Source organism: Macrobrachium nipponense, chromosome 21, assembly GCF_015104395.2.
Source record: "Macrobrachium nipponense isolate FS-2020 chromosome 21, ASM1510439v2, whole genome shotgun sequence".
Taxonomy (NCBI): Eukaryota; Metazoa; Arthropoda; class Malacostraca; order Decapoda; family Palaemonidae; genus Macrobrachium; species Macrobrachium nipponense.
In genome coordinates this window covers 26,936,385-26,955,287 of record NC_087212.1, presented here as the reverse complement: position 1 = coordinate 26,955,287, position 18,903 = coordinate 26,936,385, and the positions used below count along the sequence as shown (strand labels likewise).

General features: G+C 36.2%; 1 protein-coding gene across 1 annotated transcript in view; it reads right to left on the bottom strand.

Annotated features, from left to right (window-relative positions):
* The window catches only part of LOC135197856 (activating signal cointegrator 1 complex subunit 2-like), a 283,256-nt gene that overhangs the window by 126,576 nt on the left and 137,777 nt on the right, over nt 1–18,903 (bottom strand). Inside the window, exons 9-11 of the mRNA XM_064225038.1 lie at nt 10,330–10,455; nt 5,724–5,866; nt 3,976–4,117 (exon numbers count right to left, since the gene is read on the bottom strand). Coding sequence (XP_064081108.1) covers nt 3,976–4,117; nt 5,724–5,866; nt 10,330–10,455 — 411 coding nt within the window. The remainder of the gene's footprint in view (nt 1–3,975; nt 4,118–5,723; nt 5,867–10,329; nt 10,456–18,903) is intronic.

The following is an 18,903-nucleotide window of genomic DNA, read 5'->3' as shown; positions in this document are numbered from 1 at the left end:
TACCATGCCAGAAATATCATAAGATGTTAGTGAATTAAGTAAAGCATTTAAAGAAGGAACGACTCAGGATATGAAGCAGCTTATTAAAATTGTGAAAAAACTAAGAGCATGATGGGCAAAGTTACAGTAAGTGAGATGGAAGAAGAAAAGATTTATGGGGAAGCTTATGCAGACGCTTCATTTGGAAACATAGAAGATGGCCATACTCAACTGGGTTATATTATATCCTTGAACGATGGGAAGAGGCGAAGTCCCATATGGTGGAAGTCTAGGATATCCAGGAGAGTGGCAAAATCCACCAATGAGGCTGAAGCCGAGTGTTGGGGAGGCTATAGAAGGATTGATATATTTCAAACATTTGTGGGAAGGGGTAGTTGGAGGGAAAAATTTAGCAGCTTTGGTTAATACTGATAGTAAAACACTAATGACCGCCATCAAATCGAGCACTGGTGTAAGTAGTAAGAGATTAAAAATAGATACTGCAACAATAAGGGAAACCATAGAATCTGGGGAAATAAAGGAGGTGAGATGGATAAAAGGAAAGGAGCAAGTGGCTGATGTATTAACTAAAGCAGGAGTTTCAGGGGAAAGTATTAGAAATTATGAAGAGGGTTAAGAATTGGAGGATGAAGGAAATTACGAGGGGACTAAGTTAGGAAACAGTCGGAGGGGAGAGAGAAAAAGATAAGTGTAATTACATATTGTATAATTGTTATTGGTATTTCATGCATTGTCGAAATAAGGTGGGTGTCCTATATATGGACAGCATATGGTTGATTTTAGAAGGTGTCTGTTTATGTATTTAAGTTGTGTTGTGATGTCATAGAAGACAAGATGGCAGCAGCGTCTGTTGGATGTAAACAATAACATGGGATAGAAGGAGACATGTGCCTGTGCTGTTTGGTTGGTAGGAGATAGCTCTCTGTCGAGTAGGAGTTTTTCGGTCGTAAGTCTTGTTGTGCTGTTGATCTAAGGTGGTTTCAGGAGTATACTGGTATTGGAGAATGCGTACAGTTGGGTAGCTTATGCATTTGTGTAAAGCAAGTTAGGCTAGGCTAAAATTCAAACTTGGTCCTAACAAAGTCCTGTCATAACTAAGATAGGAAGGAAGATGATTCTCTTCATTTAAAGAGATGAATGCCAATCAATTATTTGTAATACTGTACATAATAATATCAGGAGTTCCCGCCATTGAGACAATTAAATCTTTTGAAGAATGATGATGCTATAAGAAAGCTACAACAATTTCCAAACAAATGGATTAATCACAAGTTGCTAAGGGTCTTCAAGCTCTGCCACACTGAAATGAATAATCCCAGGTGTTAAGATGGGCAGATTTCCAACAATTCCATCAGAAATCCCATAAAATAAGGAGCTCCATTATCCCTCTACTAGGAAGAAACATCTCTTGTTCATTTCCAGACATTCAAATATCAAAGACAAAATTTCTTACATTTTCAACCCTCTTGTGATCTGATGACGTGTAGCGCGTCAATAAATTTTTTCCATAAGTGCACAGATGATGCGTGCAGTGTCATATGTAAGTTATATTCAGGAAAAATTCATGAAAAAAACTGTGTCAATCATAGTAAATGTAGTTGACACCATTGGGTCAACAGATGATGAATCTCACCAGCTTATTTAGCTATGATACAAAAAGTCAACACAAGTAGGTTTGAAAATCTGAAAACTGAACTCTGTAAAAAATTAGCATTTTTAATCAATCACAGCTCATTAGCAAACACATTTATAGCAAAATTATTGCTTCCATGTGAAAGATCAAACATTTCTATATAATTTAGGTATAAAACAAACTCCCCAAACCTAAGTATTATATTTTCATGACTATTTCCAAAAAAATCTACAATTTTACTTTAAAATTTTACATTCATCACATCGATTTTATTATTTCTAAGCTTTGTAAAGACGTTCTGATTGCTTTAGGAAATAATTCAATCATTTGCCGATATAACACTAACCAGAAGCGTATATCAGTTATAGTTCAGACGTACTGAATTTTTCCAAAAAAATTTTCCATGCGCGTGTTCTTTTCAGCCTGTGGGAAAAGTTGTGTACCTTACACCCTTATATTTTCAGCCTGTGCACAAGGGGGTTAAAATAACTACAAACCACAATAAGCAAATGAATCAAGAATAACCATATTGTCAAGGCTGGAGGAAACAAAGGTAAACTACTTTCTAAGTGCCTAAATTTCCACTGAAAACAATTAGTACAGATGTAATACAGTGCACAGGATTAGCTTTTATTTTCCGAGCAAAAAAAGGTACACTAACTTCATGAACAAAGTAAAATCAACTAGTTCTGTATCTGAACAGTCAAATTAGGAAAACTCATTTTCATATATAGTGTGCCTTATGGCTCAAATATGAAAAAAAAGATACTACAGTAGTACCTCGAGATACGAAATTAATCCGATCCGAAGCGCCCTTCGTATCATGAGGTTTTCGTATCTTGGACCACATTTTACATATAAAATGACTAATCCGTTCCAAGCCCTCCAAAAACACCCCAGTAAATTTCATAATAAAACTAAATTGACCTATAAACAATGAAATACTACAACAATTTGGACCATTCAATACCTAAATTAATAAAAAAATGCAAAATATAACCTGTAAATAAAGTGTATATCAGTGTACATGGTAACAAGAAATATACTGTACATAAAATGTGGGAGCTTACCTTTCGAGTGAGGCTACGTACATACGTAACTATCCAAGGAAGATTGCTTCTCCCTACTTTTCACAATGTTCCTGTGTGAGCCTTTTTGGGGGGTGTCTTCTACAAATGATTGTTATGAAAAGCGGCTTTAATTTCTGCCCTTTTTTTTTTTTTTTTTTAATCAGAATTTCAACTTTGTTTTTTATCCCTTGGTTCTTTTTTTGCACCTCATGACTCTGTTGGCCCTGGTGTCCATCAAAACCCTGTTCAACCAAATGCTCTCTCTGCAACTGATTTGGGTACCGAATGTTCAGCTGCTGACCTTCAACATAAACTGAAGTGCCTTGATTATACGTACTGGTATGCATGTTGTAAATGATTGGTCTACACCCTCTGTTCAGCAGGGAGTGGAGATTCTACCAACCTTGCAAAGTTTCCAGTTATCCCATGAGAGACCTTGATCACTTATCCCATGTGAGAGATCTTGGTCACTTTTTTTTTAAATACGTACACATTGACGATCCCGAAAACAAATACAGCGTGCGTACTATAACAATGCTGGTACCGAGTGGCCGAGCCACACCACCACGTGTACATAGTAGATACATGATGGGAGGGACGCTGGCCAATAGGAGAGAAGGATTTCATGGCCGCGACTAGCATCAGGAACCAATGGGAGAGCAGGAGGATGGTGGCGAGTCTACTAATACTAAGATGGCGGTACGCTGGGAGATTTTCAAAATTTTTATCTGGGCGAATCTCGGACTTTCAGAAACCTTTTGTATCTTGAAAACTTTTCGTATGTAGAGCCGTTAAATTTTTCATATTGGCTTTCGTATCTCGAGTTTTTCGTAAGTTGAGCCTTTCGTATCTCGAGGTACCTCTGTACTTGGAAATTAAATGCAACTACAACAGATCTACATGTACTCTGTATATCATTTGCATAACACTTGGTGGCAGAAGTTATGGCGAAACTAATAAATCCTCAAACATGAAAATAAGATTGAACACATTAATTTGTGACCTTTCTAATCATAATCTTGCAATTACTGAGAAATGGTTGAACTCCTTGGATGAACTGTCATTCTAGTCCATAAAAAAGTAGTACTTAATTGAGAACATAAACAACAAACTAAACCACTAGAAATTTTGATCTTTTCAACAAGGGTCAACAGGTACCTGTATTGCATAGCTAATATATATCTTCCAACAGCATAATTTAACAACTAGTTATCTATCAGTTATATCAATGTTTAAGACACAAGTGAAAATAAAAGCAATACTCTAACTTACTTCATTTTTACTGGTTTCAGGCGGCACATCTGGGACTGGCTTCTTGAGAGCAGGAGCTGAGCGGTCAAGTGTAACCAATGAAGGTGGTAAACTGTCTTCTAATATAGCATTTATGACTGCTTCAGTAGAATACTCATAGTACCTAGGAAGCAAACATGAAGAGCATTCATCTTCACAGTCTCCTTTGCATAGCTGAACAATTTCTTAGTTATAAAAAATTATCATTATGAAGAAAACAAAAGATGGGTGTATAAAAATATAATCAAGGCTATGCAAACCCTAATAACTAACACTATTTAAAAAACAAATGAAGATTCAGTATTAAATTTCATAGATTTCATTCAAATACTCTGTGATAATGTAGGAATGGGCAGCTACAATTTTTATCTTTAAATTCTTTGTTTGGAATGTACATTTATTGCAGATCCCTACTCTTATTTATTGAAGATCCCTACTCTTACTACATACATTGTACCAAAAAATGTTACATCACTAACATTTTAAATATCATTTTCATTTTAAGTGGTCAGACACACAACTACATCTGTCCACTGTCTTCTATCTTGAGCACTGTTTGCCTAAATGCCTACCTGTTCAAGGTCATCACCATAAATGGATTTACATTAGCTTTTCCTTGCAGGGATAATATATAAAAGGAGTTCTCTCCTTCCATCTCTGTTCTATGCCCTTTCTGCCTCAACTCCCACCACGTTGAGGTCTTCATCAATCTACTGCTTCTCTGACCAACTTTTTCTCAATCTTCAAGCTCAGTCTTTCTCCTGCCTCTTGCTACCACATTTCTCCACCAATTCCTCATTCATGGTATGATTTTCCCACTGTTCTTCAAACATGAACCTTTACTCTATAATTAAACCTTTGAATGAAAACTTTTCTCTATTTCCCTTTTCACCGTCCACGCTTTTGGTGTAGCAGCAGAGGGTTTGTACCCATCTTATGCCTTTGCTCTCTCAACCAATGGGACATTGTTATTAACCAGCAGTATAAAAACTCTCCATTTCCTGAATGCTTCAGCTACTCTCTTACCCTCTCAAATCCTGATGCACAGTCCACTGTAATACCAAGGTACAGAAATGCCCTACCTCTTCTAAGACATGCTTATCTATCTCAACTTGGGTCCTTAATACCATTCTCTTCTCCATTTTGTCTCGTAGTAATACAATTTGGCCATAAAAAAAATCTCCAACTCTATTATTCTTCATAATCCTGAGTACCTTGTGACATCATCTATCTTATTTGGTACACAGAAAGAATATTATTAATCATGATACTATTCAATCTTATCATTTTGCCATTTATTGAGTTAACAAGCTAAAGTACTTAAAAGGTATCACCCTGGCTATAAGACATGCAGCATAGGAAATTCGTAACATAAGCGGAACCACCTGAGAGAGTAGTAAGCAAAATCTCCTCTTGTGAATGAATGATTTGACTCTTGGTTAACATTCCATGTACTAGGTATTAGAGTATGTTACAGAAAGCCATTCCTCTTATTACAATCAGTGAAAATCTATATAAACAGGATAATAACAAGATTTTTCATACAAACATTACTATAAAATTAAAAATTAAAACTACAGCAATACAGCAATGGCACACACTACATACTTGGAAATACATTAAATAAAGACCACTCTATAGTTTTAACTGACAGCCAAATTTTAGAGGAGTAATAGTCAAATAATCTGCCATGGTTTTAGATAAAAAAAAAAAAAAAAACTTGTACTTACTGAAGGCATTGTTGTATAAAACCTGCACCCAAATCCGGCAACAAATCTTGGATGTGTGACACCAAAGAAGAAAGCTCTATATCAGAGGGAATCACAGTCTTATTTTCAACATATCCATTCATTCCACTTGTGTCTGTTACTTCCTGTGAAATCAATTATATTTTCTTTTAGCAAGAAATTTTTATTAATAAGGAAAAACTGCATTTCAAAGTTATAGAAAGACTACACATTTGTAAGTTATGGAAAAACTTTACATTCCATAGTTATGGAACCAAAGTAATTTATTTTCACTGATATCATGAAATCTTAACTTTGAATCAATGGTCATTCTAATACACAAATGTAACAAATATAAGAAAAGTCTATTTCATGATTTATAATTATATCTGCCGTAAATAGAAACTACCTAGTTTACTGTGAAAAATTTAGTAACAAAATTAGGTTTTCCAAATAATCCCATCTCTCATATATACTTACACGTAGGGTTTTCTTATGTCCCCATACTACACTCCTTAGTCTAACAAATAGACAACAATCAGTAGCAAGACAACACACGATCCACCTGGAACCTCATTCAACCATTAATCCCTTTACTCACTTCTCTTGTAGTCTGAAATGTGGCTGCAAAACTAGCGAGGCTAGGAGACAGATCACGGTGTGAGTGTTGGGTTTGTATGAAAAATCTTTTGTTATAATACTGCATTAACATTCAAACATGCAAATGCCTACAAGAACCAAGGCTCTAGTAACTTCAACATTCATCAACATCCTGAGTGTCAAAAATTACTGAACGTAGGGGCTAATGGCCCTAGAAGCCTGTCTCTGTTAGGATGACAATGAATAGATAAAAAGACATATGTAGACTTACATAGACAAAAGAGATAATTCCCTTAAGCCTTCCAACAAAGGTATAACTTGACAACAGAATCTATTCGTCCACATGAATACACATCCAAACCTGACCTGTGAGTTATGTCTTTTAGCCCAACCTCAGCAAATAAGGATTGGCAATGGCATGTACCTGTATCTGAATATAAGAAATATTCATATCTAATGTAAAGGCAAAATAAGTAGATAAGTCTCTGACTTCATGAACATAACTCTGCTTTGCCCTCTATCATGGTAGGCTCTAAAGATGACCTGCCTTAGCAAGTCACCTGATTCTTTTACTGCCTTATAGGGATTAACAGTCTGGAGACAACTGTCCTAGAATTTATTCTATACAGGTAGTGACAAATGGTTTTCAATGGACTCAAAATAAGTTATTCCTCATTACTCAGGTGCGAAGCAAGGGAAAGAAAGGAATTGGGAGCTGCAGAAATGTCCTCACTGCCTGGTGTTTGGGTCTTTACAATCAAGTCTGAAGCAAATGACAACCACACTCAAGTCAAACATCAAGCACATGTAATTCTCCTAGAGGGCATGAAAAAAGAAAACCCAACTTAGTGTGAAATCCAGCACTAAGGCTTCTTGCATTGTCTAGCAAAGAGGCTTAGTAAAATTCTTCAGATTTTGAACATATCCTAATCAGAAGGTTCAGATGAATCAGATGAATGTTGGACGACTCTTCAGCTCCATAGAGGAACCTAAATCTAGTCCACAAAGCTCAAAGACATGTGAAATGGAAGAGAGAAACAACTAGCAAAGAAAAAGAAAGAAAATCAGAAAACACGTGAACAATGGAGTTGACTGGCTTAACACCCCTTCCACCAACTAAAGAACTTGAACTCCATTTGGCCTGTTAGAAGCTGTTGGTTAAAAACTCTGTAAAATCTTGTAACAGCTCTAACAAAATCAAGAAAAGGATATGCGTACACAACCATTTTAATAAGACTTTTGAAGCAACTACGTATAGTGATGAAGATATTTTTGCGTTTCCATTAGACACTGTTGTAGCCATAGTTTTCATGTCACCACCAAATTGAAGTTAAAAAATGTTAAATCTTTTGCAACGTCATGTAAATTAGTTATAGCAGATCAGACATACAGGCAGTCCCCGGTTATGGGCAGGGGTTCTGTTCCCGCGGGTGTGTCGATAAGTGGAAACTGCCATTAACCAAAACTCAAGTGATTTATGGCACCATAATGGCACTTATGGTGCCAATAACCAGTTATTGGCGCCATAGCACTCTTATGACGTGCCATAAGAACCCTTATGGCTCCAATAACTGGAACTCATCCCGTTATGCCTGTTTGAACAAACATGTGCCATATAAGAATACACATATGAAATAGAAGAATTTAAACTATGTTAGAATTAAAGAAACTTGAAAATTTGAACTAAGTTGATGGATATTTGAATTATGTCAAAGAGTCTCTCCAGTGTTATCATTATTCAATCTGATGGTAATAGTAATAACCATTGTTTTGTTTATCATAATAGTGAGACATTTGATTATCAAAATGATACAAGGGTTACTGGCAGTAGTGAAAGCAGATGCACAATGATTAACATTGTTGTAAACATCATATGTTTTTCATAATTTGCTCTGAGTATTCATTTAATATGCTCATCATTATTAAACATATGGGTTGGTATATTCAACTTTACTATGATTTTTTTACAATGTTTTATTAAACTTGTCTCTTTCTTCTAGAGTTGGAGAAACAAATTTTTTTATACATGTATTGTTGCATTCATTGACTCTTCCTATTATATCCATTTTCTTATTATATAAAAACATTGAGGACAATGTTTGGTAGGTTACCGAGTGATGTAATGATAGCTATGAGAAATACTATTAGATAGGGTGGCGCACAAGAGAGAGAGAGAGAGAGAGAGAGAGAGAGAGAGAGAGAGAGAGAGAGAGAGAGAGAGAGAGAGAGAGAGAGAGAGTTTAGCCCTGGTGTGTGCGAGTCAGACGTAGGTATCAAGGCGTAGACGGAACAAATGTGTTAGTCACAAGACACTGGCAAGACGGGAAAGCAGCAACAGCCAAAACACTGTTGCAATCGAAATCTTAAGACCACCATAAACTTGTTGATCTGTGACCTCGCACCCGACACCCTCAGCTTCCATCGATTAGGAAGCTCCACCTTCAAGAGGAGGTATTAACATGTTAATTTAGCATGCTCCACCTTCAAGAGGAGGAATTAACATGATAACCCCACTAAAAAGGGGATGGGGTAAGATAAGAGAGAGTCAGCTCCACTAATCCTGACCTCAATTAGGTGGAGACCTGGAACACTGCCTTAGGGGGTTGAGCCAAGGCGATCGTGAGTAGCTGATTGCAGAGCAGCAGAACCGAAGGAGAGGACCAACCGCCGTCATACAAGAAAGAAACAATATCTTTCCAGAGCATTATAGTGGTCCTAACCAGATTACATAATTAGATTTTTTTAATCTTAAGTTATAACTTGTGTAAGCTGTTAACTTTTATTTCTTTGCATTAGTAAAGGAAAAATACTCTGCCGTTCGTCTCACTTAAACACTCCTGAGACACTTGATACTACAAATCCAGACTACCAATTGAGAAGAATATTAAAGTAAAGAAATCAACAGAACCAGAACGAATCAGAACGAATCATCTAAAGAAATAAAAGCAGGTAAGAGAATACTATCATCTGCCCATGTCCCTATGTACACAACTGACAATAGGTTTTGCAAGCTCTTGCATAAAACAGTGTGGAAGAGATCAATAACCAATTGTTTACATTCACACTTAGGCAATAGGTTAGTTCTGCTTGGGACTTTTACTTAAACCCAGAGGAATTATTCCTTTATCTACTCATATATTTTTAACTTGTATGCTGTAATTCCTTCAAAATCTTCCACATGGACAATGTAGCATTTGTTTTGCTTAAGCCGGCTGGCAAAGTTAGCTTCACATTTAATATATAGGTATAATTACTTTTCCAGTTTTTGTTTTAATGTGTAAATTTACAGTAACGTGAAAAGGAGATTGTTGAAACACTTAAAAAAAAACACTGAATAAAAGTAATCTTGTGGTGAGGAAATAACCTGGGGAAATCTGGATAGAGCTAATGATAATACCCATAAAAAATGTGAGACTGCTAACCAAGGATCCAAAAAGTCATTGCACCAAACTACTACCAGTCGTTTTTTTATCTATTAGATAAAAGGGTGTGTGGAGACAACGAAAACCACAAATGAGGGCGCAGATAACAATAATGGGATTGTGATTAAACACTCACAGTTGTGAATAATACCATATGCAACTGGTAAAAGGAGAGCTAGCCAATGTTCTCTATAGTAAATTGTACAGCTTCCATTGTAATACGTTAAAAATTCTTATAGTACTCTAGCAGGTTTTCAAAAATAATATACGCCAACTATACATAACATCAATAATGATATATCAGATATTCAATAATAAACAAAAGATGACACAAGAACACTAACAGTCAACTACCTTCAATACATATTTAATTGAAACATTAGTCTTATTTTTCAGATGTTTTAGTATATTCCCTACAACATCTTGACCTTTCTCATGACTGAGTTTTCCCTGTAAACCAAGCTTCCAACAGTTTTGCATAATCTATAGCTGCAGAGATTTTCTTTACACCATAAACCTTTGTTCTAACTTAAAAAAAAAGTAATGTCAGGGTGTTTTCTCTATGATACAGCTAAAAATGTTCATACCTCATTCACTGGAGAAGAATCTTTGAGACTTAAAGTCTTCATATCTGAAGATAATCCCATCTCACTCATTACTGTTGACACAGCATCAGTGATGAAGTCTAAACTTGTGACATCACCATCATGTTGCTGAAAGAAAACAAAAATGGTATTTCTATAATAAAATGAAGTTTTATTAGTACTTAAGACAGTAATTACATAGCTGTAGTTTCTACTTCAGCAGCAGCTTGAATTTAAACATTTGCAGTAATACTTCTTTAACTGTCCGGTAGGTGAATAGGCTCCATCCACTTTCTGGGGAGAAGAGGAACAACTACATGAAAATACCTCAATTTGTTTCCTCTTCAAAGTAGAAAAACTGTCCACAAGAGAGGAGGAGGATGGTGCTATGTATTTGTAATTACTGGGTAAGTACTAATAAAACTTAATTTTATTATAAAAACACTATTTTATTAGCGTAACTAACCCAGTAATTACATAGCTGAATCCCACATTGCAGGGTGGTGGGGATTTATTGACGTAGATTATATAAATAAATATATCAAATATTTTCCTGAGATCCTTACTAAACTTCAGGTGTTCCTTACCTGGGGAGAGAGCTGTTTCAAGTAGGTACTGCCTCTAATAAGCGCTCTTCTCAACCTGTAGTGGTGCAACGGTGCAGCTGTGAAACACCTCTACCACCACAGAGACTTCCTAGTTGAAGAGTATTATGATCACTGAGGCCCCTGCCCAGGGCTGAACATAATAAAATTAATATCCAAATACTATAATGCCTATTCACCAAAAAAACAGAATTCCATCACTATTGAAAGAACAAGTAAAGACTATTGCACCTGCTACTGACAAGGGTCCCAGTTTTACAATTGTAATAAGGAGTTTTGATTTCCTTCAAGTAATGTATTGCAAACACAGACTTACATCTCCAGAAAGTTGGTTCCAGGATAGAAACCAGAGACAAGTTATGATTGAAGGAAAAAGAGAGTGCCACTGCTCTTACTTCATGAGCCTTCACTTTCTAGTTAAGATAATGATCCTCTCCTACCTGTAAACAACCTCACGAATAAGGTTACGGAGGGACAATCTGTTTCATTTGAAAACATCTTAGAGAGAGAGAGAGAGAGAGAGAGAGAGAGAGAGAGAGAGAGAGAGAGAGAGAGAGAGAGAGAGAGAGAGAGAGAGAGAGAGTATCGGCAGATTGATGTTTAGCAAACGAACTGCTTATTGGTGAGTTCTGGGTTGTCTGCAGGTGTGGATGCCGTGTCAATCAGAGTCAGTTTGTGATCAGAGTTCTGGGAAGTCAGTCAGTCTGTGATCAGAGCCTGTGGTGGGGAGTCAGTTTTTTGGCAGCATTCTTGAATAATTATTGATGGTCAGTTAGAGTGAGTGTTTTTGAAGTTGTTGTTTGAATTTTTGTTGATGTTGTATGTTGGAAGGTTATTGTGCCTGTTTCTGAAGTTGTGCTTGTGAGTTTCTGTTGTAGTTGTGTGTTCCAGAAGTTGTGGGGGGTTGTGTTTGTCTTAACTTGTCTTTTTTTTTTTTTTTTACATTGTTAGTGATTGTAATCCTTGGTTGTTTGTTGGTGCATTATGTTATGACGGCCACATCCAGTGGACAGGGCAGCTCCTCGCCATGAGTGTGTCAAGTATATGGTAAGTACAAGTGTTTCAAGAGTTGTTGTGTTTTTTAGCTTGTGATCCCGCCACAAGGTCTCTTATGATAATGGCCTTGAAGGATTCTTGACTGAGCACAAGTTGCTCATTGGTCCCCTGACCTTCACAGTCCTATGGAGATAGTACCTAAGATCTCTCACAGGACACAGAGATCTTTCATCCTCTGTGCCTACCATACCCAATAAATTTTTAACCGTAAATCCGTAAATAATCTCAGCCATGGTTTCAAGGGTTAATTCATTTTTTGCTAGAAAGACCAACAAAAAAGAACACTGCATCTCATTGTGAAAAGCCAACCATTTTATCTATGGTGTGGATTTTACTAGCCCTTTTTGCTGTTGCTAGAGCCATGAGAAACAGTTTTCCTGGTTAAGTCTCTCATAGGTACAAATTGCAGTCAAAATATCTAATGAGGTCCGAGATGTCTTGGTTTGATGTAATCTCCATGCCTCTATTACGAAAAACTGAACTCAGCATTCATCTATAGGCCCCAATTGTTGACTATGACAAACCCTTCAAAAAATCTTAAGGGAGGAAATCTGCTATATGAGTCAGAGTTGTAAGAAGTGATGTTATTTCTTCTACGTACAACACAACCTAAAGATGGACCACTTTGCCCGGTATACTTTGTTGGAGGATTGTCGTCTAATATTGCCTATAGCTTGAGACGCTGCTCTTGAAAAACCCTTCAATAGAAGATGTTTGAAGACAGTTGAAAACCTGTCAAGGCCAGAGTGAATAGGTTTTGGTGAAACCGCCTGAAATAAGGCTGAGCAGCTCTGGAATGGTGGGTTGGAGTCTTAGGTAGTCTACTAACAGGTCTAGTAGATTGGCAAACCATTCTTGTTGTGGCCAATAGGGAGCTACTCAATCCCCTATTTAGCACCTCTCTTATAAAGTTGAATGGGGGAAAAGGCGTATACATCAAGGTTGGACCAGTGGCAAATATGTAGATCCAGAAAAGGTCTCCCCCACAACTTCCATAGGTCCTCGCATACTCAAAAGGTCCAAAGTCCACTCTGTAGGAAGGACTTGATGATTTTGACTTAGACTATCCCCTAAAACATTTAGTTTTCCCTAAATGAAATAGGAAACTAACCTTGTCCCGTTCTGATCTGCCCAAAGCAGAAAAGCTCTCACTGTTTCAAAGAGCGAAAAGGAGTGCGTCCCACTTATCAACTTTATATACCAGTACTGTGGTGTTGTCAGAATGCACTGCTATCACTGTGTATCTCACTTCCTCTTGGAAGTGAAGAAGACCCAAGTGAATGGCCTTCAGTTCCTGGTTGTTTATATGGGATTTGCTCTCCTCCAGAAACCAAGTTCCTGATGTCTCCTTGTCTCCCAGGTGTGCTCCCCAACTTGTGTCCGATGCATCAAAGTAGTAGTCTAGGACTGGATTCAGATTTCCCAGAGCCCTTCCTTCAAGATACCTGTCCTTTATGCAATTTGTATGTTTTCAACTCTCTCTCTCTCTCTCTCTCTCTCTCTTCCTTACTCTCCTTCTCTCTCTCTCTCTCTCTCTCGTTTCTCTCTCTCTATCTCTCGATCTCTCCTCTCTCTCTCTTTTCTTCCTCTCTCTCTCGTTTCTTGATGACTTAAATAGTAACTGTAATAAAAGAAAACATGCATGACTGAATACTTATGGGGGGACTGGATTATTCACATGTACATAACTAAGTACCACAGTATGTACCCATGTATTTTTAACCATAAAATGTAAGATTTACTTTGAAAGAGTATCAATAATATTTCAAAGATTAATATGTACCATAACAGGACAATATTTCAATGTATATTTGATATAGGATGGTATTTTTAGGGATACTTTGGTGTTTACATGTTCAAGATAGGAAGTTATAAGCATTTTAGGGGGGGGGGGGGTTCCAAGTATTCGCGGGAGGTCTGGTATGCATCCCCTGCAAATAGGGGGACAACTGTACTTCTAGCATCTTGAAGATGTTCTTTAAAAGGTGATCGATTTCCTTACCAGAAAACATCATCTTGGCCGCAGTAAAGGCAGACTGCATGATGAATCTATCAGCACAGAGAAGTCCCCACTGGAATGAGGCAGCCACTCCCAAGAAAGGAACTTCACCAGTAGAATATAACTGATAATGCCATTTCGAAAGGACACTTTTGGGCACTCCCATGACAAGCGAGAATTTGGCAACAATGGGCACTAGGGCGCTCCTGGGCGCCTATGAGTCCTTGGGTGCTTTGATGTCGACATCTATCATCTAGGCGCCAAATAGTGACAGTCTGGGGCTTCCTGATCTGACAATAGTCCTCGGGAATATCCCACAAACTGCAAAAGCTTGTTGGCTTCTTCAAGGCTCTTTCAGCCTTTTGCAAGGTGTAGGAGAATGCTCAAAAAAAAGAGTGGCGTCTCTTCAATGGGCGAGACTCCCTAAAATAATGCTACTGGCGCCCCAAATCTGGACTGGACTTTCCTGGGCTTGAGGAGAGAGAGTGGACATTTGAGACGCCTCTCCAATTACCCTGTATTGCAACCTGGTTCGACTGAGGGGCCGACTACCTGTGGGCAGACCCTACCAACATCCCTTGGGGCTCCAGTATACTTGCTCCCTGGCGGGCTAGGTAGACACCTCTCCACAATCACTTCACTTTCACTTTTATTAAATTTATCCATTAAGAATTTCACTGATTCACCTAGTTGGGTTACAGTACTTACCAGCACCCAAATTTTTTATCTCTCCTATTCTCCAAGCTTTGGGTTCCAATGTACAAGATTCAGGTAGAGGAGGAGCTGGAGGATTCGGGATACATGAAATATTTGAGACAGGACGACTCGGGATACCGGAAATATTTTAAATAGAGGTAACAACAGGTATTTAGGTACTCACCTTCTTAACCCTTAAACGGCTATTGGACATATTTTACGTCGAGATAAATTGTCTTTTGGGTGCCGAACGGACGTAATTTACGTCGACATAAAGTATTTTTAAAAATTTGCGGAAAAATACTCTTACGCTTACGAGCCGAAAACTTTTGAATCATGCGCCTTTGGGGATGCTGGGAGTTCATGGATCAAGGTGTTGTTTTGTTTACAATCATTATGCAGGCGCGCAAGCGCGAATTTCTTTCTTATTGCACTAAAAAGTATCAGTGACACATCTCAGAAATTATTTCGTCACTTTGACATAATTTTTGCACCATTTTAAATTAGCCGTTACATGGAGTATTATATATAAAAATGTGCGCATTTATATGTAGAATACAACAAAAATATACTCATGATTGTAGTTTTTATCAGTTTTGAAATATTTTCATATAAATAACGATAAGTGCCAAAATTTCAACCTTCGGTCAACTTTGACTACCGAAATGGTCAAAAAATGCAATTGTAAGCTAAAACTCTTATATTTTATATTCAATCATTTACCTTCATTTTGCGACAAATTGGAAGTCTCTAGCACAATATTTCGATTTATGGTGAATTTATGAAAAAAACTTTTTCCTTACGTCCGCGCGTTAACTCTTCCGATAAAATCATACGTGCGATTGTCGTAATGTTTGCACCATTTTAAATTAACCGTTACATAAAGTCTTATATATATGGAAATGTGCGCAATTTCATGCACAATACAACTAAAAACAACCCATGGTTATAGCTTTTATCAGTTTTGAAAAATTTTCATATAAATAAAGATAAGTGCCAAAATTTCAATCTTCGGTCAACTTTGACTCTACCGAAATGGTAAAAAAATGTAATTGTAAGCTAAAACTCTTATATTCTAGTAATATTCAATCATTTACCTTCATTTTGCAACGACTTGGAAGTCTCTAGCACAATATTTTGATTTATGGTGAATTTATGAAAAAAAAAAAAAATTACGTTCGCGCGGTAACTCTTCCGAAAAAATCAGAATTTTTTTGTGCGATTGTCGAAATGTTTGCACCATTTAAAATTAGCTGTTTCATAAAGTTTTATATATGAAAATGTGAGCAATTTCATGTAGAATACAACTAAAAATGATTGAAGGTTGTAGCTTTTCTCTTTTTTCGAAATATTTGCATATAAATCACGATAAATAGAAAAAAAAACCACGTTCGGTCAAATTTGACTCTACCGAAATAGTTGAAAAACGCAATTGTAAGCTAAAACTCTTACGGCCTAGTAATATTCCGTCATGTTTCTTCATTTTGAAACAAATTTGAAGTCTCTAAAACAATATTGTGATTTATGGTGAATTTTTGAAAAATATATTTACCTTCACTCCGCGCGCCGATTCGCGGCCGCAAGTCTCCGAAATACGTACATGGCATTATCCTAATATTTGCTCCTTTTCATATTAGCCTTTTTATAGAGTTTCATATATCAAAATGTGCGCAAATTCATGAAGAATACAATAAAAAATAATTGAAGGTTGTAGCTTTTTCCATCTTCGAAATATGTGCATATGAAAAAATATATATATTAAAATTTCGACATTCGGTCAAATTTAACTCGTCCGAAATGGTCGAAATCTGCAATTCTAATCTAAAACTCTTACAGTATCGTAATATTCAATCATTTTGTCTTATTTCGAAACAAATTGGAAGTCTCTAGAACATTATTTAGAATTACGGTGAATTTTTGAAAAAAATATTTTTTTGCGTCCGCGCGTTACGAATTCGTACATCATTTTGTGATAATATTTTTCCGGTGTTACTTTTATTGTTTTACAATGTATTATATATCAAAATGATCGCAATTTAGTGTACAATACAACGCAAAAAAAAGTAACTGGTTAGCTTTGACCGTTTTCTGCACAGCGTGATTTGAATACAATTATGTATGAATTTTTTTTTTTCGCTACCATATATCGCATTATTTACATATGATAATGATATTATTTTTCATTTCTGATGGTTGCATTCTAAACTTCAGGCAATGACAAAAAAAGGAGCCAAAAATGAACTCTTAATCTTCAAAAGTACGCGCGCTGTAATTTTTTGAAAAAATTATTTTTTCCACTTCCGCGCTCACTCCAAACCAGGCCCGGCATACGGGAGACGTTTTGATTTTTAGGGCTCCGGCTTAAGAGGGTTAAATTAACCGTTACATAAAGTCTTATATATATGGAAATGTGCGCAATTTCATGCACAATACAACTAAAAACAACCCATGGTTATAGCTTTTATCAGTTTTGAAAAATTTTCATATAAATAAAGATAAGTGCCAAAATTTCAATCTTCGGTCAACTTTGACTCTACCGAAATGGTAAAAAAATGTAATTGTAAGCTAAAACTCTTATATTCTAGTAATATTCAATCATTTACCTTCATTTTGCAACAAATTGAAAGTCTCTAGCACAATATTTCGATTTATAGTGAATTTATGAAAAAGAAAGAAAAAAAAAAAAAAAAACATTTTCCTTACGTCCGCACGGTAACTCTTCCGAAAAATTCACACATGCGTTTTTTGTAATGTTTGCATCATTTTAAATTAGCCGTTACATAAAGTTTTATATATGAAAATGTGTGCAATTTCATGTAGAATACAACAAAAAATAATTGAAGGTTGTAGCTTTTCTCATTTTCAAAATATTTGCATATAAATCATGATAAATAGAGAAAAACCACGTTTGGTCAACTTTGACTCTACCGAAATGGTTGAAAAATGCAATTGTAAGCTAAAACTCTTACAGTCTAGTAACATTCAGTCATTTATCTTCATTTTGAAACAAATTCAAAGTCTCAAGTAAAATATTGAGATTTATGGTGAATTTAAAAAAAAAAAAAAAACTTTCCTTCCCTCCGCGTGCGGATTCTCCGCCGCAAATCTCCGAAATGCGTACGTCGCATTCTCGGAATATTTGCTCAGTTTCATATTAGGCGTTCCATAGAGTTCTATATATGAAAATGTGCGCAATTTCATGTAGAATACAAAAAAAATAATTGAAGGTTGTAGCTTTTCACATTTTGGAAATATTTGCATATAAAAAAATATTTTTGAAATATTTGCATATAAAAAAAATATGTACAAAAAATTCGACATTCGGTCAACTTTAACTCATCCGAAATGGTCGAAAACTGCAATTGTATAAGCTAAAACTCTTACAGTATAGTAATATTCAATCATTTATCTTCATTTTGAAACAAATTGGTAGTCTCTAGAAAAATATTTAGATTTATGGTGAAGTTTTGAAAAACCCTTTTTTTTACATCCGCGCGTTACTAATTCATGCATCATTTTGTGATAATATTTTCTCTGTGTTGCTTTGATCGTTTTACAATGTGTTAAATACCAAAATGATTTCAATTTAGTGTACAATACAATGGAAACAAAATTAACTCGTTAGCTTTAACTGTTTTGCTCACAGCGCGATTTGAATACAATTATATATGAAATTTTGTTTTCGCGCTATCATACGACGCATTATTTATATATGATAATTATATTTTTTTCCATTTCTGATGGTTGCTACTAAACTTCAGGAAAAAAAAAAAAAAAAAAAAAAAAAAAAAAAAAAAAAAAAAAAACTTTAATCTTGAAAACTAAGCGCGCCGTGATTTTTTTTTTGGGGGGGTGACGCCACTCACTCAGAGACCCCCTAGTCATACGGGAGACGATTTTTATTATGCCCCTTAGGCGTTTAAGGGATAAAGAGTCAAGCAACTAGCTAATTTACTCCCGGCTCTAGCAGCCGCCTTCCTCTTCTTATCGCTTCCTAGTTTAGTGAGATGTGATGTCAAATTCTTCCATGCTTTTTCATAACAGCTTTCACATTCCTGGCAAGTGTTACTAATTGTGCAATCCTGTCCTCTGCAAGAGGCACAAATATAATGTGCATCATATGAAGCCTTGCTTAACCTGGTAATACCTTAAACTAGTTGAACTTGAATCAGCCATAATTAAGTAATTTATCAAACAACTGACAAAATCAATTATTACAAT